Source organism: Ostrinia furnacalis, unplaced genomic scaffold (genome assembly GCF_004193835.3).
Source record: "Ostrinia furnacalis isolate ACB-3 unplaced genomic scaffold, ASM419383v2 OfSCF6657, whole genome shotgun sequence".
NCBI lineage: Eukaryota > Metazoa > Arthropoda > Insecta > Lepidoptera > Crambidae > Ostrinia > Ostrinia furnacalis.
The window spans coordinates 172,798-196,921 of record NW_021136896.1 but is presented as its reverse complement, the minus strand read 5'-3'; the positions used below and the strand labels follow the sequence as shown (position 1 = coordinate 196,921).

The following is a 24,124-nucleotide window of genomic DNA, read 5'->3' as shown; positions in this document are numbered from 1 at the left end:
TATACAAAAACAGCTCGGCGTGCATTCAGCTAGAAAAGAAAGGAGATTCGTTTAGGATACAGAAAGGAGTAAGACAAGGAGATCCTCTCTCTCCCAAACTGTTCTCAGCTGTTCTGGAATCCATCTTCAGAAAGCTTGAATGGGAAAATTTGGGTATAAATATAGACGGCCGCACACTAACACACTTAAGATTTGCCGATGATATTGTGTTATTTGCAAAAACACCAGAAGACCTAAATACAATGTTAAACGAATTGGCATCGGAGAGCGAAAAAGTAGGGCTAAAATTAAATCCCGAAAAAACCAAAGTAATGACCAACGGAAACGAAAGCAGCATAAAAATAGGCGAATCACAAATTAGCTATGTCGAAGAATACATTTACCTTGGACAGCTGATATCACCCAAAGATAACATAAATAAAGAAATCGAAAGAAGAATAGCGAACAGTTGGAAAAGATACTGGGGCCTAAAAGAAGTAATGAAAGACAAAAACCTTCATATAGCAACAAAGAGTAAATTATTCAACGTCTGCATTCTGCCAGTACTAATGTATGGAAGCCAAACATGGGCCATGACAAAAAACACAATCAATAAAATTGCTATTTGTCAACGAGCAATGGAGAGAAGTATGCTGGGAGTAAAGAGAAGGGATAGAATAAGAAACATTAATATTAGGAAAAAGACCAAGATACAGGATGTGACTCTGAAAATAAAAAGGCTAAAATGGAAGTGGTCGGGACACATGGCCAGAGGAAAAGACAAATGGAGCAAAATAATTACACATTGGTACCCAAGGGAAGGAAAAAGGAAAAGAGGCAGGCAACAGAAAAGATGGGATGATGATATTAGGCAGGTTGCAGGCACAAGATGGAGTACAGTAGCCAGGGAGAGATCAGAGTGGAGTAGGTTGGAGGAGGCCTTTGCCAATTGGCAAACGGACCTACAGAAAATAAAGAAGCACGAAATATATAAATGAATAAAATTGTTTAAAAATTGTTTAAAAAACACATTACTTAATAGTGTGATGATAAATGTACAGTATACTGTTGTCCGAATAAAAGGCTTAATTATTAATTATTATTATTAAAATTGTATAAAGCAGCTATTCGATGTCCGATTAGTGTAAGTTTTTGGTTCCCTCAATAACTTTTCAAGATTTTTCTAGAAGATCATTGTAGAGACTATAGTTGCAAATGAAAAATTCTTTGTTTTTTGTTATGATTGATTTAAAATGTTTTTTTACGCGAGACAGACGATTTTTTAAGGCAATCGTATAATTTAGTCCACCCGCTAATACATTTTAAATTACAAATTGAATTTATTTTCAATATTTACTTTAAAAAAATCAATTTCCGTTTGGGGTAATTTTTTTACCCCAGGGTGTTCAATGTGTAACCAAAAATAAGGATGTTACTTAAGGGTTAAGTATTTATTTATTACACACTTATAACTATCATGCGACAGTAATAACATTTATCTTTCTTTATTTTTTTATCATTAGTAGGACGTAAACCTAGACCTAAAATCATATTTTGGCGCTTTATATAATATTTTTATTAGAATTCCATAAAAAATGTCCCAATAATAAATTAATTGATTTAATTAATCGGGTCATATCCGTCCGCGACCCGAGTACCGAGTGCGGGTTGCATGTAGCTGTCGACGGGTTAAGCCGGCGTTATTATGATAATCCCAACTTTGAATGACGTGATTCTTGTGGAGGTTTCGCGTTGAAATATTAATCGGTTGTATGAAATAAAGATCACGTAAAATTATTTAATGTTGGTCTGGTGTTTAAGAATTTTATTACGACAATAATTAAAGTAGTCAACAAATTACTCCATTTACAATAAATTGAGCCAAATAGAGATCCCCATAGATTTTGCAATAGAAAACTAAGTAGATACATTACGCTACTTATTCGGCGATTCAATTTACAAAATAATAAATTATTGATTTGTAATCTTGGTACCTATCGATTTAGATGTACTTTAACAACAAAAATATTGCTACTTTTCCCAAAAGATAAAGATAATGGTATAAACATTTTGTAACCCATAATTTTTATGCAACTAGGTATCTTTTATCACATAACTTTCAATTAAGTCTTGGCAACCCTTAATGCACGCAAGCGATGCCTAAAGCAAAAGGCAACAACACATCGATTCTGAGGGCCTAGTGTGAGTTTTCCAAAAAATGACATTAAATTTATGACGGCTTGTACAGCGCCCCTAGCGGGAAACGTTCAAAAACTAAAATTTAAACGCGCTCTCTAGTGAGATGATGTAAACTAGATACTAGATGTAAACTCACACTCAGCCCACTGATGTGCAAAGACGATGTACACACATGCCATTTATGTGCGCTCTACGATTTCAGGTAAAGCACAAGCTCCAATCATGCACGAGTAAACACGAATAGGCGAGTCTATTCCAAGTAAGTGCCTTCGCCCACTTTCAACTCTTACAGTTAGATTTTAGTCGCACTATTGTGAGTGATTACAGGGGAGAATAAATTATTTGGTTTTTATTTTGAATCAAATAATCTCTCTACGACTATTCCCACCTCTCGTTCCCACCGCTGCAACTTCTGTGTAGTCAGGATCTAAAGCTTGACCGCTTAAGACCCAACCAGTGAAGGACAAATGTGGCCCGAGGGAAAGTAGAAGAACTTATATGAGGAGTTCGAAGTTAAATAAATGACTATTTTTCCCAGTACGCGTTTATCTTTTGATGAATCTTTTTCTTCAAATTTACATACATAAGTATACAGACATTATATTATGTAGAGCCGGTGGCTCAGTTGCGATCGTTCTGAAAAAATAATCTTATTATGCATTATCCTTCTCTGTTACTGCAAAACCTAGTAAATATTACGGACCAACTAAACTAGACTTACATATTTATGAGTATGTTAATAAAGAAAGTTCNTACACAGATTTTTTTTCCTTGAATTTTCAAAAGTGAATTTCTTTCTGGGCCACCCTGTATTTGGTCTTTGAATGACTAAATTGGACGTTTGGTTTTGAAGTTCCCTACGTCAGGGTTTCCCAATTTTTTTTTGCCAAGGAACCCTAATTGATTATAATTTTCCTAGCGGAAGGAACCCCCGTACTACTCCGCCCGCACGCCCTGCCCCTCCCTTGTGCGTAAACAAGTCGGTGCGAGCGAACAACGTCGGTCACGAAACGTGGGATAATATTTTTTACGGAACCCTTGCGGCCTTTCCACGGATCCCCAGGGTTCCGCGGACCACCTTTCGGGAACCGCTGCCCTACGTAGCGGTCGTGCGCGAAGTCGAATAATTTTCGTGCTCTTTTTTTAGATTTCGTTCTTCAAACTACACCTACGCAAAAGTTCTTCGCAGAGCTAAACAACAGTTCTTCTCAGAGCTAATCGACAGTTCTTCTCAGGGCTAACCAACATTTCTTTTCAGGGGTAACCAACAGTTCTTTTCAAGGATAACCAACAGTTCTTTTCAGGGCTAAACAACAGTTCTTTTCAGAGCTGGAATATTACACGCTATTAACATTTTCTTAAACAATTGAAAATGCCTAAGAGAGCCAGGTCTCAACTTTCTAAACATAGTTGTCGATGTTCGTGTAGGTGTCTGTGAATTGACCTGGGAATCATTTTGCTGATCGTGTCTTTCCTGGGTAGGCTTTTTGCAGCGGTAACCGACATCCACGCGGGCGGAGCCGCGGGCGACCGCTATGTTAGTTATAGGGATAACTCAAGGCATAATACGTTAAATTACATCGTTACATGCTACAAGCTAAAGATAAGATAAAGATATTTTTATTTATCAGAACATGTGTGATAATATTGCAATAATTAATAATTTACACAAGACGCACCAAAACGTTGTTGAGTTAACTGTGAAAATTGTAACATGACGCAAACAAAAAGAAACCTAATCCTGCTACATGAATATACATATAATTTTTCCTATCAATACCTGTCACTGGTTGTTACAACTATGACTGTACATATTTATGTTAGTGCGGTTTAAATTATTGGTCTCGGGTTCTACTGAGCTGGCACGCCCAGCACCGGCACGCGCCGCCATTTTGTATTTTAATCTCAAAAATAAATTTGATAATCCAGTAAACAAAAGAATTGGGATTGCTAATATTTTAGCTATTAAAGCTTGTAGTAAAATTTTAACCATTTTGTGTGCTACCCATAAGATCAAAATGAAATAGTAGGTACCTACCTACATAATGATTGCATTGTAATCAAAATAAAACATTTAGTAAAATCTTAGGTCTTTGATAAATACACAAGGACTTAGTAGGTATGGTAGGTACCTAAAATAATCATCATAGGTACTTACATGAGACTCCTTACACAGCAGAACTTGCTTGTTCTGAAAGCGATACACTGGACGAAAGTCTTCAGCACTGTCTGAATGCGACTGAAACGCTTTTAGTTCGGCTGACTGATTTTATTTAGTCTACTTCAGTCTATAGGTACCTACTATTACATACCTACCTAGAACTTAACCTACCAAAGACAAAAATGTTCACAGCACAGCCACAAAATATAACAGAAGACAAACTCCATACTAAACGCGCTCGAGCCACGCACACATAGACAGACACCGCTCGAGCAAGACTGTCTTGGACGAATGCGAGCGCGACGTGGCGCGACAGACAGACGTTCGCCACACGTTCCCTGTGGTTCGCTTGAGTCACGCGCCGGTCAACCGCCTGTGATATTATTTTGTTTTGCGCAATTGACGAAAATGAGTGAACAGAAAAAGTCGTATTTTAATTGTTCGGTATTTGGTTGCTTAAACTCATCATTGAATGCCGAATTTTCATTTTTTAAATTACCAGTTGATTCGGGGAGTTAAGTAAGTTATTTATTTGAATTTCAATTGAAATTGAAAGCCAACTCAATTATTAGGAATATCGAATTGTTTAGAGAGGTTTTAGGAATTATTAGATAACTAGCTTTTGCCCGCGGCTGCACCCGCGTGAAATTTAGTTTGTCACAGATCGTCATAAATTATAGCCTATATATTATTCACGGTTATAAACAATAATACTGTAAAGTTACATCAAAATCCGTTCAGTAGTGATCGCGTGAAAGAGCAACAAACATCCAGACATCCAAACTTTCGCATTTATAATATTAGTTGGATAATAGTGTCAACCACTCAACTAAATACTACTTCCTTCTCGTGTATTTGTTTGCAAATTATTACTATAATAACGTACTAAATATAAATAAGTATACGTGGATATCTGTTATTGTCTTTCTTGCATAGTATTAAGAGTTACATTTTTCTATCATAACGAAATAAACGCAACACATGACAAGACAACCCTAGCGCGACGGCCGAGCGTGCGAGCGAGAGAGGTATGCAAAGCGAGGTACATACATGAGTTTACCTTCTGTTATATTTTGTGGCACAGCGCAATACACTACGCTAACATCGCACGAGAACTCACAAACTCACTTAATTATCACTTATAATATCGTGAAAAGATTTATTATCTAGTAGCTTACACTTATTTACACAAAGCTGACTAATTATAGTCAGCGTATAAATATTTCAATGATTTTTACATGATTTAAATAATTACATACAAATACTCGTATGTCATTATTTTATTATACTTACTTACATGAAAATAATTATGTCATTAGGAAATAGAGACGAAATCAAGAGAGCTAATGACTTGTTCGTATCAAACAAAGCCGTATAGTTACGTTACAGATAGAAGACTACCTACACGTTGTCTATGGTTCGGGAGTTCTTCGTTTGTAATGAGAACGGCGCGAAGTAAGTAGGTAGAGCCAAGCCAAGTCATGGTTATCTATATATATAAAAATGAAACCCGTTTTCCGTTGTCACGACATAACATGAAAACGGCTTGACCGATTTGGCTGATTTTTTTTTTGTAGTTTTCTAATACTCTGTACAAGGTTTTTACGGAAAAAAATATAAAGAAAATCTCTACGTTAAGGCGGTACGAAGTTCGCCGGGTCAGCTAGTGAACAATATAAACGTGGCTAAGCTTCTAACTCTACACGTTCGGCTCTAACTATACAGTCAAACTACTAACATTTTTGAAACTTGAAAATATTTCTGAAAAAAGAAACATTGATTATTTAGTCCAAAATTCTTATAAATAAGACAACAAACAGATTTATTTGGGATTATTAGTAGATAAATAAACAAATAAAATAAATAAATATCTTTGGACAATATTTTCACACAGCGCCATCTAGCCCCAAAGTGAGCAACTAATATGCTTGTGTTCTAAGAGTACTACTATACTTTTTACAGACATACATAACACCCAGACCCGTCACAGAAATTAAAAATCAATCAATCGAACCCGGATCTCTTGCGTGGTATTCCGTCCGGCATGTTGATCACTATACCACAGTATACAGTGTGTCCGGGCATGTAGTGATCAAACTTTATGGGCCAAATCTAGGGACAATTTTATCGATAAAAATACTTCAAATTTGGGGCTTTACCCATTTATTGCAAAATTACAAGGATTTAAGTTTTTAATTTTTAGTTTTCACCTCTTCCTTCAAAAACAAGTGAAAGCGTGGGTAGCTTAACATTAATAAGCAAATATTTTATATCATGCGATAGCCAATAAAATTATCTATTAGCAAAAGTAGAAAACAGATACAAGTTTCATACATTTTAAGGGAGTAAGAATGGATTTAATTAGAAAAAAGCATGACTTTTTTCACTTCTTTTTCAGTTAAAATCCAACACAAGAAAAANAGTACTAATGTATGGAAGCCAAACATGGGCCATGACAAAAAACACAATCAATAAAATTGCTATTTGTCAACGAGCAATGGAGAGAAGTATGCTGGGAGTAAAGAGAAGGGANAATACGGGTGTAAAAATATATACCTTTTATGCTTAAAATATCTTACACGTGCTAGAGTGGTATGTAGTTAAGAAAGTAACAAATAAAAGTCGTCAACATTACCGTCACACTCAGTGCCATTTTAAAACAATGTATTGTAATTTCTTTATATTTATTCATTGTTATATTTTGTAATTTTAGGATGAAATTCCGTGTTCCGATTGACGTAATTTTATAGTACGATGAATGCTAATTTTAATCCGTGCAGTAGTACGAGATATAATACAAAATGGATAAACTGGTTGATTTGTAGAGTCTGAATTAGTCTCAATATTGTCTTGCACTTGACATACTAAAATAACGTCGTCTCTATTTTTTTATTTCGATTATATCCAACAGTAGCACTGAAAGTTGACCTTTGGCCAAAACGAAACACTTACTTACCTTACCTATCTACTAAATTACAGCTCTAATGTCAAACAACACGTTTGATGTGAGACGCAACCTCCATCACCACCATCTTCGGCATCAGCCTCCGCCATCCTCACCATCTCCGCCACATCCGGCCCAACCTGACCCCCGGGACAGTCTGCATGTGTTTGCTCATATCCCTAGGTAAAGAAATAAACTCCACCAATAGAACAGCCTTACAAAAAAGGTGGGAAGCCATGTTGGCAGGGATAGGCATACCATCACGCCTGGACAGTGCGCAGGATAATAATGTCTACGACAGTGTGGTCCTGTTCCAATCGGAGATGAAAGCCAGACTGGCATTGAGAGGGGCTCTCGTAGGAAAAGTCCTAAGCACCACTTATGCAGGGTCGGAGCTGGCCGCCATTACACAAATAAAAATGGTGTGGGAATTCTCGGGCTTTAAGGCGGTTCTTTTTATGGTTGCATTTATAGAAGCCAGGAGTGCTGTCCTAGAGATCGAAGCCGTGTTGGACCAAGCACTCGCGCTAAAACAGGCCATGGACGCAGCAAAATCTCAGCCGAATTTTCTCTTCTCGAGGGTCATCAATCCGAACGCGCACCCGGAACTTGTACACAAAAATTACAACCACCTCTACGTGGCCTCTATATCATACGCTAAGAAAATGAAGAGTGTGAGCGAAAACTTTCGCACCTCTGAAGCGATTAAAAGTAATCAGCTATCTCTGATCAACCGCTATCTTGAAGAAGACGCAAAATTGACAATATCCGAGCCGTCTGAAGCCGTGATCGAGAAGATGCGTCTTCTAGGCCTTGGATCGCGCAGAAGGCGGCACCGAGATGATGACAGCTCCGATGATGAAGGCCTAGGACCGAGAAGGCGAAAGAGGAAACACTAGCCCAAGGACCGCGGTCACCCTTGCACACTCCGTCCCCCATGACCCGACGCGCTTGCCGGCGTGGCGGCCGGCCAGCAGCACGCAGACTGTCCCGGGGGTCAGGTTGGGCCGGATGTGGCGGAGATGGTGAGGATGGCGGAGGCTGATGCCGAAGATGGTGGTGATGGAGGTTGCGTCTCACATCACGTCGGGGTCACCAATGTGGGATATGATGCTCAACCACAATAAGGAAGCTAGATGTTAGTGCTTCCTTCCGAGCGGGTGTTATGCTCGGGGACCAAGGTCCAATTTACACCATCTTGGTTTGTCTATATATACTTGGCGGGATCTAAAACTCCGTCACCGCGATGCAGGTTTGTATGAGCGGCGGAGTGTGCCATAGTGAAGTAGTGACAGCGCCATCTGTTGGTCACTAGTTTTTGTAGTGGCGTCGCCACACGTTCATGAGAAATCTATCAAAGAAACTTGCTTGTTTCCTAAGTCATTATCTAGGCAGATAATATTTAAATTATAGTTTTTTAAGTCCTTGTGAACGAGAAACAAAGATTCAATAAATAAGATAGCAGAACGTTCAATTCATTGTGTGGGCTATAAAGAGATCTAATTCCAGATTACTTACAATGCCTATTAATTAAAATTTCACAATGACTTCTGCGTCGTAACTAGATCAATAAACGTGAGTTATGTGTACACTCGCAGTAACAATTATTGTCTATGTGTCTATTAGGGATAGCTAGTGAAAGATAAGTTGCTTGATTATCAACGGCGGTTGACGGCATGGCCTGGTGGTTTGTGTAACGGACTGAAACAGCGCGGTTTCAGGTTCGAAACCAGCGTGGGATTAATGTTAAAGAGCGATGAGCAACGAGTGTTGTTAATTGATGTCATATCAATTTTAGCATCGGCTAAGGAACAACCATTGCTTAATTAAGGCTTAGTTATTATTGCTATTTACTTTAACTTTACATTTAATAATAGCCATTCATTCTTCAATCTATGCATCAGGTAGTTCCAAATCGGTGTTTATTAAGCAACAGCTTTACATAAAATTGTCCTTTAAAATATATGCAAGTTGCGTCATTTTAAGTACACTTCAGTTGGTGTATCGTATTAGGTTCCCCGTTCCCACCCCACTGAACTACATCCGGAGGCGTGAAACGAGAAAAAACAATATAAAAAACCTGGCCAGTTGTGGTTTTTGGTACATTTTGATCTTGCAGGTCTTCATTGATAAAACGAACATAATGTGCTGACATTATGTATGTTCGTTCATGATTATGTACGAACATGTGACCGTCCTCTTTGAGCATACGGCACAATGACATAATTACTTAAATTAATTAAAACTGTACGATGTTCGCGTCGTTATCTACGACGTAAATGACGGGGTCGTGGCCCAAACTTAACAGAAAAATAATTTGCCAAAGATAAAAGAGGACAATTTATGTGTTGTTTTTGTTAAGTTTCTTTGCTGTATACAAGAAAAATGATTAACTGTTGTGGTTTAAAAACAATGTTGACATTGATTTTACTTGTGTATAGATACAGATGAATCGAATAATTACATATTTTTATTTATTAACGTCAATGTGTATAATTTCTCATTTTGCTCAAATGTGTGTAACACAAACAAAGTAATTATTTTGTTTAGATAAATGTTAAGGTAAACTTCTTAAAAATAAACGGTATGATAGCGCAACATAGTGAAATTGTGACAAGCTTTAAGTATATAAATCGTAGAATTAATAAAAAAAGGTTATTTGATATACGATGTTATCGGGTTTAATTTGCCGAATATAATAACATCAAAGTGGAAAGTTACCCCATGGAACAAAACAAAGATGGCGTTTTGGATGAAGCACCGGTTGGTGTGTTAACGGTTCGTTTGTCACGTGACATGCGCCGCCCAGGCCTCAGATAACACGCCCTTTAGGCCACCTTACTTAAGGATTGGCCCTTTGTTTAAAACATGTCCACCGCCGAAAAATTTCGTACTTGATTGTTACAGCACCTCGTGATTATTTACGTTTTAAGCTGTAAGCGGGCTTCCCTCGCCACAGTTGTTTCTATTAGGGGTTTTTATGCATGGAGCTGACCAATTAGTCGTCGGATAGCATGTTCGGGTGGCAGCCATCGGCTAACATGGACGCGTGCGGTTGGCCGTAATAGCGCGTTGCCGGGTGGTAATGTGTTGTTGGCGTGCCGCGCCCCCGCCGCCCTATCTACCCACCAATATTTGGAACCTGTAGCCCTATATCGTACCTTTTAAAACTTCGCTCATAACCCGAGATTGGTCGTTGCGTGCGTCCGTTACCATATTACGACGACGAATAATTAGCTTTATCTGATATACTTTTTACGAACATGGTAATTTACTTGTAGCATGGAAGGCGATGTTCGTGTTGAAAACTGATTACTTTTATGTTTAATACCAGTTCCAAATTTTTACAGGTTTCAGTCGATTTGCGTTCATGCTTAAAAGCTAGTTTATTTTTTCCGGCATATGCTCTATCTAGAATAAAAACTTGATTGTATACAAAGTAGTCAACGCAAACAGCGTTCTTTAATATCATGCTTAAGTGTAAAATGCGATTAAGATGACACATGAAACTGGATACTTACGCCACAAGAGACGACTCTCTAAAGCATTTTACACAAAACTGTCACCAAGTATTAACCTCTTGAAAATTTCATAGTCCGTGGCTTATAGTGTAGATGACTCAGTCAAGCGTAAGAAAAAAATGTACATCTATTACCTTACAAAATATCGCACCATGTAATTTTATATCGGTGCGGGTGCGGACGATGTCATTGGTGAATTCAAAGTGTAATGGAAACATTATATCTCTTCGCTCACCTGCGTCAAACCGAGGCGGCATGATCACTCACACAAAAAACCGGTGTATAGTTACCTACAGTCTTGTTAATTTCTGACACACACAGCTCCAACTTGGCATCTCCGTAGTGATTTCTTTTATTATTTATTGATGTTTTATCAAGCTACGATGATATCCCGGGATAAATGATACTCAATCACAGAATCTCAGGTTAAGGTAGACTTTATTAATTCTTTTTTGTGCTAAATCAATTTTATAAAAACAACATTATGTAGTTACCTTACTTCGTACAAGTAGGTTGTTGTTAAGATATTTTTCTATAATTTCTTGCGTTTAGTGTTATTATGCCTAAATAGAGGCTTTAAAACGAAAGTCTAACAAATCTTTATTTTGATCAGCCTGGCAATACAATCAAAATGTTAACATTCATCTGTGTATTTTCATTATAAAGTTATTTCAGTAGGTATATCGAAATGACACTACATTATTGTAAATGAAAATCCCCAAAAGACAGAATCGCTCGAGAGTATTTAAGTCGTAACTGAACCCGGTCCTCGCGATCGGACGGGTGCTTACCAGGTGTAACTTGTGGGTCGCATCTCTCATCCCGTGTATCGGTGTCAAGCCCCCTGGCCGCTCCGGACCATTATTTCACCTTTGTTTTATTATTATGATCTTGATTCGCCCCCGCCCTGAAACGGTCCCATTCACGTAAACGTTTAGCACGTAAGTGGCGGCCACAAATAATATATCATTTCGTATATTATTATGCAGGTATTGTTTTGCCAGAAAAGGGACTTTTGGATCATTTGAATCAATTTTCTTAATTTAAGTACATCCTGTTCTAAATGATGCTCTATCAACAAGATTATAATGACTTACTCTTAGGCTATTATTTTATTAAAATTTGTACTTGTATATTCCGAAATTCTATATTTAACGGTTCTAGAACGTAATACGGTCTAAGAACGGACCCGAAAGTAACATAGGATTTTGTGTTTTATTTATTAAATTAACAGTGTAAATATAAAGTCCTGCATAAGAAGTCACTGTTACCTACTCAACAGGCCGTTATAATTCTCTTTGTCACAAAGTCAAGAACGTAAGTTGCGTAACCTGCGTTTATTATAAAATGAACATGATTGATTTTCAATAAATTTAATTAAATAGAGCCAGACTTTAGCTGTAAAGCCTTAGATAAGCTTGGCTCGGGTCAAAGCGATGTCATTGACAGGCTTAAAATTGTCGCCTAAAATAATATTCAAAAACCATTAAACTGATAAAAACTGTCGATCGTGAGTTTGTTTGGAAACAAACCATTTCATATTAACTCTAGCTGTCAATGTAGCTAGTTTTTTGTGGAAAAGAGTTTGATTTAAGCCAACTCCAGTTTTAACTACGAATGTGCCGAGCGGAGTTTGCAAACTATAGATGGGCTGGTTAAAAGTCATGTCGGCCGTCAAAAGTTTTGTTATGGAAAAACCAGGAAATCGTGTTCCTTTTTTTCTGATAATCACGATTCTTTTGTTAAGTTTTTCATGCATATTGAGACGTCAAACTATGAGAACCGTGGATATTTTAATACCTACTTACTGTTTGCATATTTAGAATTTTTCAAGTACATTGTCGCTCTATGAAAAGCTTTACATGAACTTTATTTAGGGTCAAGTTTGATAAGTAAACTCTATTTTCACTACTCGCCAAATTAGAGAATTTCCATTATTATTAAATTAATTTCATGACATTTCAATTAACAAACAAACCAAAATAAGTGCAGGAAAAACTTAAAGATTTAGGTCTATTGGTAGCAGTTACGCTTTTCGTAGTGAAACTGATAATTATTACATGATAATAACTATCTCTTTTACTTTCTTTGTAACATCAATCAATCCATTAATTAAGAATTATTATAAAATAACATGATCACCGCGAATTTAGCACTCAATCATAAAAATAATACCATCTCCCGCAATGTTCAATAAATAATCACGCAATTAATTAAGTCAGTCACGATCTGCAAACCCAAACATAAAAATACAATTTAACCGAGTGAATTAACCGTAGCAGTAACGGCTTACTTTAATAACAACGACAGCGGGTACGAGCAATATTTTTGTGTTTATCTCATTTTTATGAGTTTAAGTAGGAAGTATGAGGTGGCTCGAGAGATAGGGATTTAATTGAAGGCGAGGTGGTTGGGGTGGGCAGCCGCAGCTCGGAGCAGAAATAATAAAAAACGAGCCCGCGCTATCCCCGCGAGCGCGGATACTGTGAAAGTGGCACGCCCGGGATAAATGACGTTTTTTGTTTGTGGAATACGCCTAAGCCTCGCGACGCTCCACTTTTGTATTGTTACTCGAATTCTATGGATGTTAGTTCATTCATAGAGCTCGACGAACGTCATTAAAATGACGCCTTTAAGAGATGTTTTATCCACAAACCATCATACGATTACCGCTTCCTATTCTGTAATAAAGAGGCGTTATTTTGATATGTGTATTGGACCATATCTCAACGTTATTTTTAACAAGTTTATTTTACTTATTCACACTAAAAAATACTATTATATCTGATTACCTATCAACAGATGACAAAATAAGGTGGATATCCTGAAAGGTATAGAGAAAAATCCATTGATGAAAGACAATCCATTACTCGTATTCGTTGCTAATACAAAGAAACACAAACGAAATGAATATTATTATTTATATGTCGAACTCGGAATAGGGGCGAACAAAATAAAGTCAACATCATAGTTGACAATGGACTGAATGCATGTTTGTTTTGGGGAATATTTGATTTGTTACCGTAATAGTGCTGTATAAAGCTCAATATCGTTTGGGTTTTATTGTTAAGGGGTGCCGCGCGTCACTTCTGCGATTTAAGTGACAGTTTTATTAATTTCCCATACTACTCATCCCATTTTCCACCCTACTTCGTTTCTGACAGTGCGTTGGCGTGGCGGCACATGGTGTTACGGCACTATAGAGTCTGATTTCCTAACCGATTTGTAAATTTTAAAATGGTTTTAACGCATCATATTTTTACTTCAAGTTTTCTAGCCACCGAAAAATAATACAAAAAAATACTTACGTTTAATATCCATATTTTAACTGCAATAATATTTCAAATTGTTATATCTAAAACAATCGTTTGTTACCGTACTATCTTGATTAACGCATGTTACAAAATGGGGGTCGGTAAAATGAAGTCTTTCTGTAGCATCACGCCCAAACTTACTAAGTAAACCGTTCTCGAGGCTTAATAGAAATGGGATACGGGGACTGCATCCTAATAAAGATAGGACAATTCAAATAACGGCGCGTGGTCCAACAAATGCGTATGTAGCTATGTCTCAGATAAGCTGCAGCTTAGCGTTCGCCAGCAGTCGATGGCTTATCTCGATTTCAATTATTATGCTGCCGCTTTCATTGGCTTTCATTGGAGGGCTGCGGATTGGGGCGGTGTCGTTTCGCATTATCTGCAATCTCGCCTAAATCAGACTGGAAACGTACGCCGGAATCTACTTAAAAAAAATTAAGCGTTCGCCCAGGGAGGGATCTGTCCACGCTTCGCAACTGATAAATCCTTGTTATGCGTTTATGTCTGGAACGCTTTCCGGAAAGGGCGCTTAATGATTTGCACCGCGATTTTATTGTTTGATTAATAAATCCTGTATTCGTAGTAACAAAGGCGTTTATTTTTAACAGGTACGGGATGGATCTCAATGGTGCCAGGAGGAAAAATGCGACACGCGAAACAACAAGCACACTCAAGGCGTGGCTTAACGAGCACAAAAAGAATCCATACCCCACAAAGGGAGAGAAGATTATGCTCGCTATCATCACTAAAATGACGCTGACGCAAGTGTCGACGTGGTTCGCCAACGCGCGCCGTCGCCTGAAGAAGGAAAACAAGATGACGTGGGAACCGAGAAACAGGGTCGATGATGATGACAATAATAATGATGACGACGACCACAAGAGCAATGATGGAAAGGATGCTCTGGGTACGTATTTCTTTTTTAATTCTTTTAATCCTGTAGGAATCTGTAAAGAAGATTATTAAAATTTTACTCTCTGTAGATATTAATTTCGGTACTGGTGTAATTTTCGTGGCCATAGTGTGATGTTTGATGTATTTTGATTAGATAAAATACCTGTAGGTGGGTGGATCATTTTTTCGATATTTTTTCGGATTTTTTCACAGCATCTAGTGATAAAATTCGTAGTATACTAGGACCAGATAATGCAGGATTACAATGAAATATTTTTATTTTAGATGGAAAGGACTCTGGCACCGGTTCAAGCGAAGACGGCGACCGGCCTCAACAAAGGTTAGATTTATTAGGACAAAGAACTGAATCCGAATGGTCTGAATCACGCGCAGACAGCGGTCCCGAGTCCCCAGAGCCGTACGAGAGGCCAATTCACCCCGCTTACCAGCACTTACCGTCCCGAGCTCCACCGGGCAGCACGCCCGCTTCTGCGAAGCCCAGAATATGGTCTCTGGCGGACATGGCCAGCAAAGACGGTGAAACCCCGACGCCGCCCACGTCGGCTTCAGCGTTCTACCAGTCCGCAGCGGCGGCCGCAGCAGCCGCCCGCCTGGCGCACCCGTACAGCAGGCCGGAGCTGTACCGCGGCCTGTACCACCCGACGCACCCCGCGGACGTGGCCCTGCTGGAGTACTCGCGGTCGCTGGCGCTGTCGGCGCCCGCACCCGCCCCGCCCGCGCCCTCGCCGTCCTCCTCCTCCACCTCCTCGCTGGCCGAGCCGCCGCCGCCGCCTCGTGCCTGACCACTAGCTCCCCGCCCGCCGCTGGCGCATCGACAATAAACGCGATCTCCCGAAGAGTGCCGCGAGGGCCTTCCCACTTGTAAATAGTGATTATTAGTTTAAAAATATAAATATGTATACATACCTACATATACGTGATAATTATTATGCACCGGTAGAGAAGCTTAGATTTGTGATAGTGGACACATGGAGCGGTGCACGCTCGACGGCCGCCCGCCGTGAGGTTGACAACTCGCAAACGACGTCGGCGCTGCGCTCGCGCCGACCGACCGACAATACTAGGTGCTAATACAAGTTGGACCTTGCGACATGTTGCAGTAGTTATTATTGAAAGTGGTTAATCGAAGTGATTTAATTCAAAAATAGGTATTATTATGTGTTACGTTTCTAATAGAAAATCGACACTGTGTTAGATTATTTGTATGTAGAATGTAAATTATTATTTTGAAAATATCCTCTTCACGTTTAGTGCCTAATTACGTCCAATGTTTTACTATTGTTTGATAGTTTCATAAAAATATCTTACATTCGAATTTTAATATTTATTCATACGAGGTCAGTAGTTGTAACAAGCTTCTAATAATAAGTTTAATCCACAAATTTTATCAATATTAGATTTGTGAAAATCTGTATAGTTATTTTCTAGTCAGAAGACTATTTTGTCTGTGTTAACATTACAATAATATGTTTGACATGTAATATCAGTCGTGTACATCTTAACTTTTATGCATTTTACTATTAACCAGGATGTATAGGGCTGGTGACGGTTCTAAAGTATAGTGTAGTATAGTAATATGATACAAAATACTAATTCACCGTTCCCACAGTATCTTAATACATGTGCATCTTAAAAAATACATGTGGCCGTTAAGCATTCGGTCTATTCTCATTACGTCAAATATTTTAATATCGCGCCTATCTTTAAGGGTGAGAATACCTTAACTTTGGTTTCAAATCACAGGTATTTAAAAATATACGTACATACATTTCTACAACAAAAAAAAAACACTCAATAACTCGGTTCTGTTGTTTTTAGTTTTAAAGTCCTTTATCTTTATAATCGTTCTTTACTTGAAAATAATACTATACCTACTGTTTTGGTACCCTTTTGGTGAATAATTCACTTTACTGCAATTTGTCGTGATTATGAAAGACTTGTAGAATTAATTTCAAAAACTCAGACTACTATTTTCCTTATTATACAGAACCTGAAATGAGAATGAAAAAAATAATTATCTCCGTGTCCCATCAATAATAAAATGACACATTATCTTTAACTTAACACTCATTATGTTTATATACAATTATCTGAAAATGTTCATTACTATAATTGCCTACACTTTTTAAACAAGCGTCATGGGACCAAAATGTGGGAATGTGAAGGTATTTTATGCAAAATAATCCTTGCTGTTTTCGAGTTCTTATCAAATTGATGTTATTAACCTATTGCTTCTGCAGTACCAGCCCTCATACAGGTTCCTCAATTAGACTTGTATCTCCAAAATGAGTTGAATATACTTATCTAAGTCTAAAATGGCCTTGTATAATTGTAAAAGTTAAATTAATGTAAAGTTATACGATTATTCATGATTTGTTTTCTAAACATTGTAAAATATTTTCTTTAATATTGTAGAGACTGAAAGTCCAAAACTGAGTCTATAGTTTTGTACATAAATGTCACTGTTGTAAGTATAAATGTAATGATATCGTGAATATTTAAGAGAGGTAAATGCAATAAATTTTCTGTATTAGCAGTCTTTTAATGTACATAATTAAAACGCGGATGGGAGACGTTAATCTTCAATGTAGTAATTGTAAACAACGAAAGCATGTCCAAATGAAAATAACTGTAACTACTTCGTTCCTTTTATTTACACGTCTGCTACTTAATACTGTGTGATCATGTTCTAGTAATATATCTATTGTTAGAAGAAGTATGTGCGTAGAAATACGAAGGTTTTCTTCATGTTCGTTTCTTAAAATACTTGTTCGTGTCGTAACTCAGCGTTTATTTCAGCATTGTTAATTTATTAGTAACACGTATTGTTATTAACCGTCTTAAACGTCTTTTGACCGTTCCCAGAAAGGTGTGTGAATAGATGCAATAAAATTGAATACAGAAGTAATTACAGTTTTTTATTTCACTACTCTACTTTCAGCCTTCTTTTATAATTGTGGATAGTAACTCATCAATATCTGATACCACAAAGGCCATACAGAGTTACCCACATTTACAATTATATCAATTACTAATAAATTACAAATCATATTTATTTAAAAAAAAATGTGTATTAATAAATGATATGCCGACATAATAAAGGTGTCCCTAACCTTGGAGCCTTTGCCTGCAATGTATCGCTATAAAGTACAACAATCGCATCTGAAATTTTACGTTACAGGCGAATGCTCCAGCACGTTTTTAACATTATTAGTTGAAAACTATTTAGGTATACATATTAAAAACGTATGTTGTCAAAAATTAAGGACATTTTATTAAATCGATTTTCAGTATGAAAACATACACGAGTAAATATAATGATCCTTTTCTGAAAAAAGTTTTTAAGACCGATGAATTTAACACAAATTCAATAATAACGTTTCAAAACATTTTAATCACATATATTAATACACACAGGCAAGGTATTAAAAATAGTAGGATACATATGATAGCAATTGATCAATAGAATTATCACTTTACCTACGTCATTCTTGGGTAACTTTGAATAATAAGATTTTATGCATCAGGTCCAGTTACAGTGCATATTTTTTTTATAATTAGCTTAATTTATAGAAATCATGAAAAGTCAAAGTTACCCAAGGTGTAAGTACCATGGTATTAAAAATAGTAGGAATATGATAGCAATTGATCCATATTATCACTTTACTTACGTCATTCTTGGGTAACTTTGAATAATAAGAATTTATGCATCAGGTCCAGTTACAGTGCATATTTTTTTCCAAATTAGCTGAATTTACAGAAATCGTGAAAAGTCAAAGTTACCTAAGGTGTACGTACCTACCCATTGTTAAAAAGTTGCAGTTACATTCGAGCTAATGTTCAGATTCAATGAAACTAGTATAGGTTTCTTGGTGCCAGGACTCTTTTGACAAATATACCAGCAATTAAAAAAATCTAAAAAGGTACCTAAGTAGATGACATCATCATATATACTCAACATCAAATAAACCGCACCTTCCGCGACGCGAACTTTAACGATTTTCTTCTGACACAATCATGGTACCCCAACAAAATATTGGTGTTATTTGAAAGCCCAATAAATATCCTTAAAGAAAAACACATTTAATTTCTTAATAAATAATTAACATATTCATAAATGTGACTTGAAAAAATACTTCACTTTGGGCCCACCTATGGGATCAATTAGAGCAATTTTTATGGTTATAAAACCAAATAATGATTTCACGTGTCCTCTTTAACAGATGGATAGCAATTAAACCCAACTTAACAGTTTTATAGCCATAAAAGTTGGCTCTAGCGTAACTACCTATTTTTTGAAGAAGTGACTCTGGATCCTTCTAAAGACACATTTTTGGGGTAAAAACCTTTTCTTTAATGAAATGAAGGTTAGAACTAGGCTTTTAAATGGTACCAATATTGGTGGGAAGTGGGGATGCATACGTTTGAAAATGCTTGTCGCGGCAGGTGCGATTTATTTGACGTCGAGTGTATTTTTTAAAGATAATTTTTTTCATTATACATTAAAATTTGTTATTACACAAATAATTGTACTAAGCTAAATATGCTTGTATCACGAGTGGGCTCACCACAAAAGTCGAGCAGCGGCGGGGAACGAACCCGAGTTCCCCGGATCACGAATTCACGAGTCGGCCAATCCGACCCCTTCACCGTTCGGCGGTATTCTGGGTAGAGCACTCAGGTGGGATTTTCTTTAGTCTGAGAAAGGTGAAGTAAGGATCAGTCCCGAAGTGAATATTTATACAGATAACTACGCAGTTTTTAAAATTACTTAGAACCTATGGAAGTTCTTTTTTTATTGAATCTTTTAAGTAAAAATTTTTATAATTTTTGCTAAAATTATTATTTTTTTCAAGTTTGTAGCATACATTTTTTATGTTGCATCAAAGATAGGAAGGTGAATATTTTTTCACACGACTGCCATTAATAGCAATTTTGTCAAAAAAAAAGAAATCTGACAAAAGTCGAAAAAAATCGTAGACATACATGGCGGTGATTCGGGTAGCCCTACTGATGCTCTACCTCTGGGCTTCGGTTTGACACTACATTTTGGGACATCCTGTTTATCAAATGCTTCATACCTACGTTTTCAGATCATAGTTCCGACTTAATTCACAAATACCACCAAAGCGGTTATTATATTTCTTCGAAAATGTTAGTAAATATACGTAAGTACTTATCCTTTCCACATAATCCTACTTTCCATAGCTAAACCCGAACCCAATCCGTACAAAAGTTTCTGAAAATTAGACCGAACAAACACAAACTTAGCGCAGCGAGGGAGTTCAACTCATAATAATGATAATGATAGAGTTTCTGTATTCTGAAGCTGAGTCCCCGTAGAGTAGAATAGGACCTCTTTAATTCTTCATTCTTCCCGTGAATAGCGTGAGATCCGACGAGAAATGTGAACATCAGACCTGAAGCCCGCAGGTTATCATGAAGAATGAAGGCCAAATCTTTTAATTCCCCCTGGTGTCACACTTCTGGAGATTTTTTTTTTATGTGACAGGAGGCAAACGAGCAGACAGATCACCTGATGGTAAGTGATTACCGTCGCCCATAGACACCCGCAGACCCAGGGGCGTTACAGGTGCGTTGCCGGCTTTTAAGGTGAAGATACGCTCTCCTCTTGAAAGCTTGCAGGTCGTATCCGTCCGGAAACACCGCAGACGACAGTCCATTCCACAGTTTGGTTGTACGGGGCAGAAAGTTTCTAGAGAAACGTACTGTTGTGGACTGCCAACCATCTAAGTGATGGGGGTGGAAGTGCTGTCGGGTAGATCGGTGGCGAAAAGTGGCGGCAGGAATAAGTCCGGATAATTCTTCGGAGCACTCCCCGTGATACATGCGATAGAATATGCACAGTGAGGATACATCTCTACGCAGCGCCAAGGGGTCAAGCCGATCCGAAATGTCCTGGCAGTCAACGATTCGAGCTGCTCTCCGTTCAATGCGGTCCAGAGGGAGAAGCTGGTACTGGGGCGCACCTGCCCAAAGATGAGAACAGTATTCCATATGAGGCCGAACCTGCGCCTTGTAAAGTTGCAGACGATGGGCTGGAGTGAAATACCGTCTCGATCTATTGAGCACACCAAGCTTCTTCGAGGCTAATTTAGCCTTACCCTCTAAATGACCACGGAACTGGACTTCGCTCGATATGTCGACACCAAGGATTCCGATATTGGCTGAGGCAGTTAGGGGAGTGCTCTCGAAACAGCGGGATACGACAAACGGCAACTTTTTGGCGGTGAACGCGCAAACTTGTGTCTTTGTAGGGTTAAATTGGACCAAATTGCGTCGACCCCAGTCTGAGACCTCCTTCAAGGAGGTTTCAATGTCGGACACAAGTTTGTTACGGCTCTCAATGACGTTCTCCCGAGAGATATTTGCGCGGCCGGTATAAGCGGCATCAACCGTGCTGTCGTCCGCATAGCAATGAATGCCGCTAATTTGCAGCATATCATTGATATGCAGAAGGAAGAGCGTAGGCGATAGCACACAGCCTTGGGGGACACCAGCATTCACAGACATAGAGTCTGAGCATTTGCTGTCGACAACGACCTTAATGCTTCTGTCTGCTAAAAAGCTGGCGACCCATCCGCATAATTTCTCGGGAAGCCCATAGGAAGGGAGCTTCGAAAGAAGCGCTTTGTGCCAAACCCGATCGAAGGCCTTCGCCATGTCCAAACTGACCGCCAATGCTTCCCCCTTAGTCTCGATCGCCTGTGCCCAACAATGTGTCAAGTAGACCAGAAGATCACCAGCCGAGCGACCTCCACGGAAACCGTACTGTCGGTCACTTAGCAACTGGTGGGCCTCTAGGTACCGAAGGAGCTGGCTGTTGATAATGGATTCCATTATCTTCGAGAACAAGGAGGTGATTGCTATCGGCCTATAGTTGGACGGATTTGAGCGGTCACCTTTTTTAGGGATCGGGTGCACCAAAGCTGTCCTCCATGAGGTCGGGACTATGCCAGAGAGGTAGGAGAGCTGAAAAAGGCGCGTTAAAACCGGTGCTAACTCAGGAGCGCACGTCCTCAGCACGATAGGAGGGATTCCATCGGGTCCCACTCGACTTATGGATATCCAGGGAAAATAGAGCCAGGCGTACTGAGCTTTGGTGGAACCGGATATCCGGCATACAGCTCTCACACCTCGGTATAATCGGTGGCTAATGTCCCCCGTCATCCAGTGTCGAGTTGGACGCGAAGAGATTTAATAATGATGATTGTAATAAAATCCTTTTTATACCCACTATTCACTTAAAAAACTGGAAACGTAGTAGGTAAGTACTCTTTTTCATCATGCATATTTTATCACTTAACTATTAAAATATAAAAATGTCGTCTGACTGTTCATATCGATAACATGCATCGATCCCGCACGGATTTAACTGAGCCAGTAGCCTAATTTTCGTAATCATTTAAAAAATCGAATTTAACTAAAATGGTATTCTCGTGTTTGGTATTTCAGATCTCGTTATAATCTTATAATACCTATCCAACCCGTGATTCCGGTAGTGACACAAAAAGCGCTCGAATTTAACACGAGTAAGGTCGAATTTCACTTGTAAGATTCGCTGACAAAATTGAATCGTTCAAATGCCGATCGATTTTGATGTAAGCGCATTATTTGAAGTTTTGTGAGTTTTTGTGTGCACCACAATACTTTTATCTTCATTATTCTTTTTGTTTATATTTTTAGCATAATAAATTGATATATTGATAAGCAATTTTAAGTACATTTTTTGAACAAATGACATGCATTGAATTTAAAACAAATTATGAATTTTTGTGTTCCTACTTTCCTCGAGAACTGTTTGATCTAAAGTTGGTTGGTAGTCACTATGTCAAAAAAAATTTGATCGCGTTTATTGACATGCGGTTAGCGAGAGGCGTGAAACAGGGCATGGGCGGGCCAAATCAAACACATGACAATGTAGCTAAAACGTCCGTGGACGCTGTACTCTGTTTTCTGTTGTTGGTTTTAGGCGGCTCTCTTTGTTAAATAGATCACACCGGTTTTGCGGTGCAGCACGGATCGGGGTGTGTGTGCGGCTTACGCGTCAACTTATGAATTTTATTTTTATTTTTATACACTTTGGTTCAGAATCGACAGCGCAGTGCGGTCCTGACTCTGCGTGTGATTTTGCAAAAGCACAATTTCAGCTAGGCGCTCTGCCGTCCCATATTAGAATTTGTACCCTAGAAATCGACTTGTTGAGAGTTAAGACTAAAATTACTGGACTCGTAAAATACTTATGGAAGCTGTACGCTAACTGCCGATTGATATAATAAAGATAAATTGATCTTAAATAAAATATGTACAATGCTCTAATACGATTGACGAACTTTGGATTCATTATGAAAAGTGATGAAAAATCACGTAACACATTTTTTTAAGTTATAATAGCGTACGATTACAATAATAAATTAACACAGTGATAATTTTTCATGGACAACTCAATGACATATTAGAAATTAAAGAATACTTTTGTTCCTAATCGTAGTTATTACTTTCCTGTCTCGTACATTTCCAATGTAAACCTCCTTGCAAATAGGTCAGACGTCATGAATTCTCTAGTGCTACTTTTAAAGCCAGTAATTACGACGACATGCTTGAAGCAAGTATATTTTATCTTACACGTCATAATAAATCAATCAACGATTACAGTGCCGTGTTTAAATCTAGCCAATCTCACCGTCGCCTAATTAGAGATCAAAGTACTTCAGAGGTAAACGCTTTATTACGGGAATACACAAAATTTTCACGATCATAATTGGGGCGAAGTCTAACAAAATACGATAAATCATCAAGGAAGAGTGCTTTGATGTGACCGTGTCCGGGCTGACGTCAGCACCGACGCATCGTATGTCGTACATTCATTATTTGCTCACGTATAGTAGATGAAAGGCGGCCACAATATAAATAAATAAATCGTGTGAAGTACAGCCTATGACAACGTTGAAAGGACGCGTGACGAAGTTATAATATTGGAATTCATGGGAACTGCTCAATTGCTTTCATCCATCCTGTGATAACAGTTTTATTTTAATAGTTTTATTTATTGATAAAGATTGATTTG

General features: G+C 38.2%; 2 protein-coding genes across 3 annotated transcripts in view; one reads left to right on the top strand and one right to left on the bottom strand.

Moving 5' to 3' along the window:
* The window catches only part of mirr (iroquois-class homeodomain protein mirror), a 57,090-nt gene extending 38,040 nt beyond the window's left edge, over nt 1–19,050 (top strand). For both annotated transcript variants that reach the window (XM_028318085.1, XM_028318084.1), the window contains exons 4-5: nt 14,730–15,028; nt 15,301–19,050. In XM_028318085.1, coding sequence (XP_028173886.1) covers nt 14,730–15,028; nt 15,301–15,818 — 817 coding nt within the window. In that variant the 3' untranslated portion in view covers nt 15,819–19,050. The remainder of the gene's footprint in view (nt 1–14,729; nt 15,029–15,300) is intronic.
* Nucleotides 19,051–19,569: 519 nt separating this feature from the next.
* The window catches only part of Gk1 (Glycerol kinase 1), a 127,809-nt gene continuing 123,254 nt past the window's right edge, over nt 19,570–24,124 (bottom strand). The window contains exon 8 of the mRNA XM_028318091.1: nt 19,570–19,734. Within this exon, the coding sequence (XP_028173892.1) occupies nt 19,714–19,734 (21 nt within the window). The 3' untranslated portion in view covers nt 19,570–19,713. The remainder of the gene's footprint in view (nt 19,735–24,124) is intronic.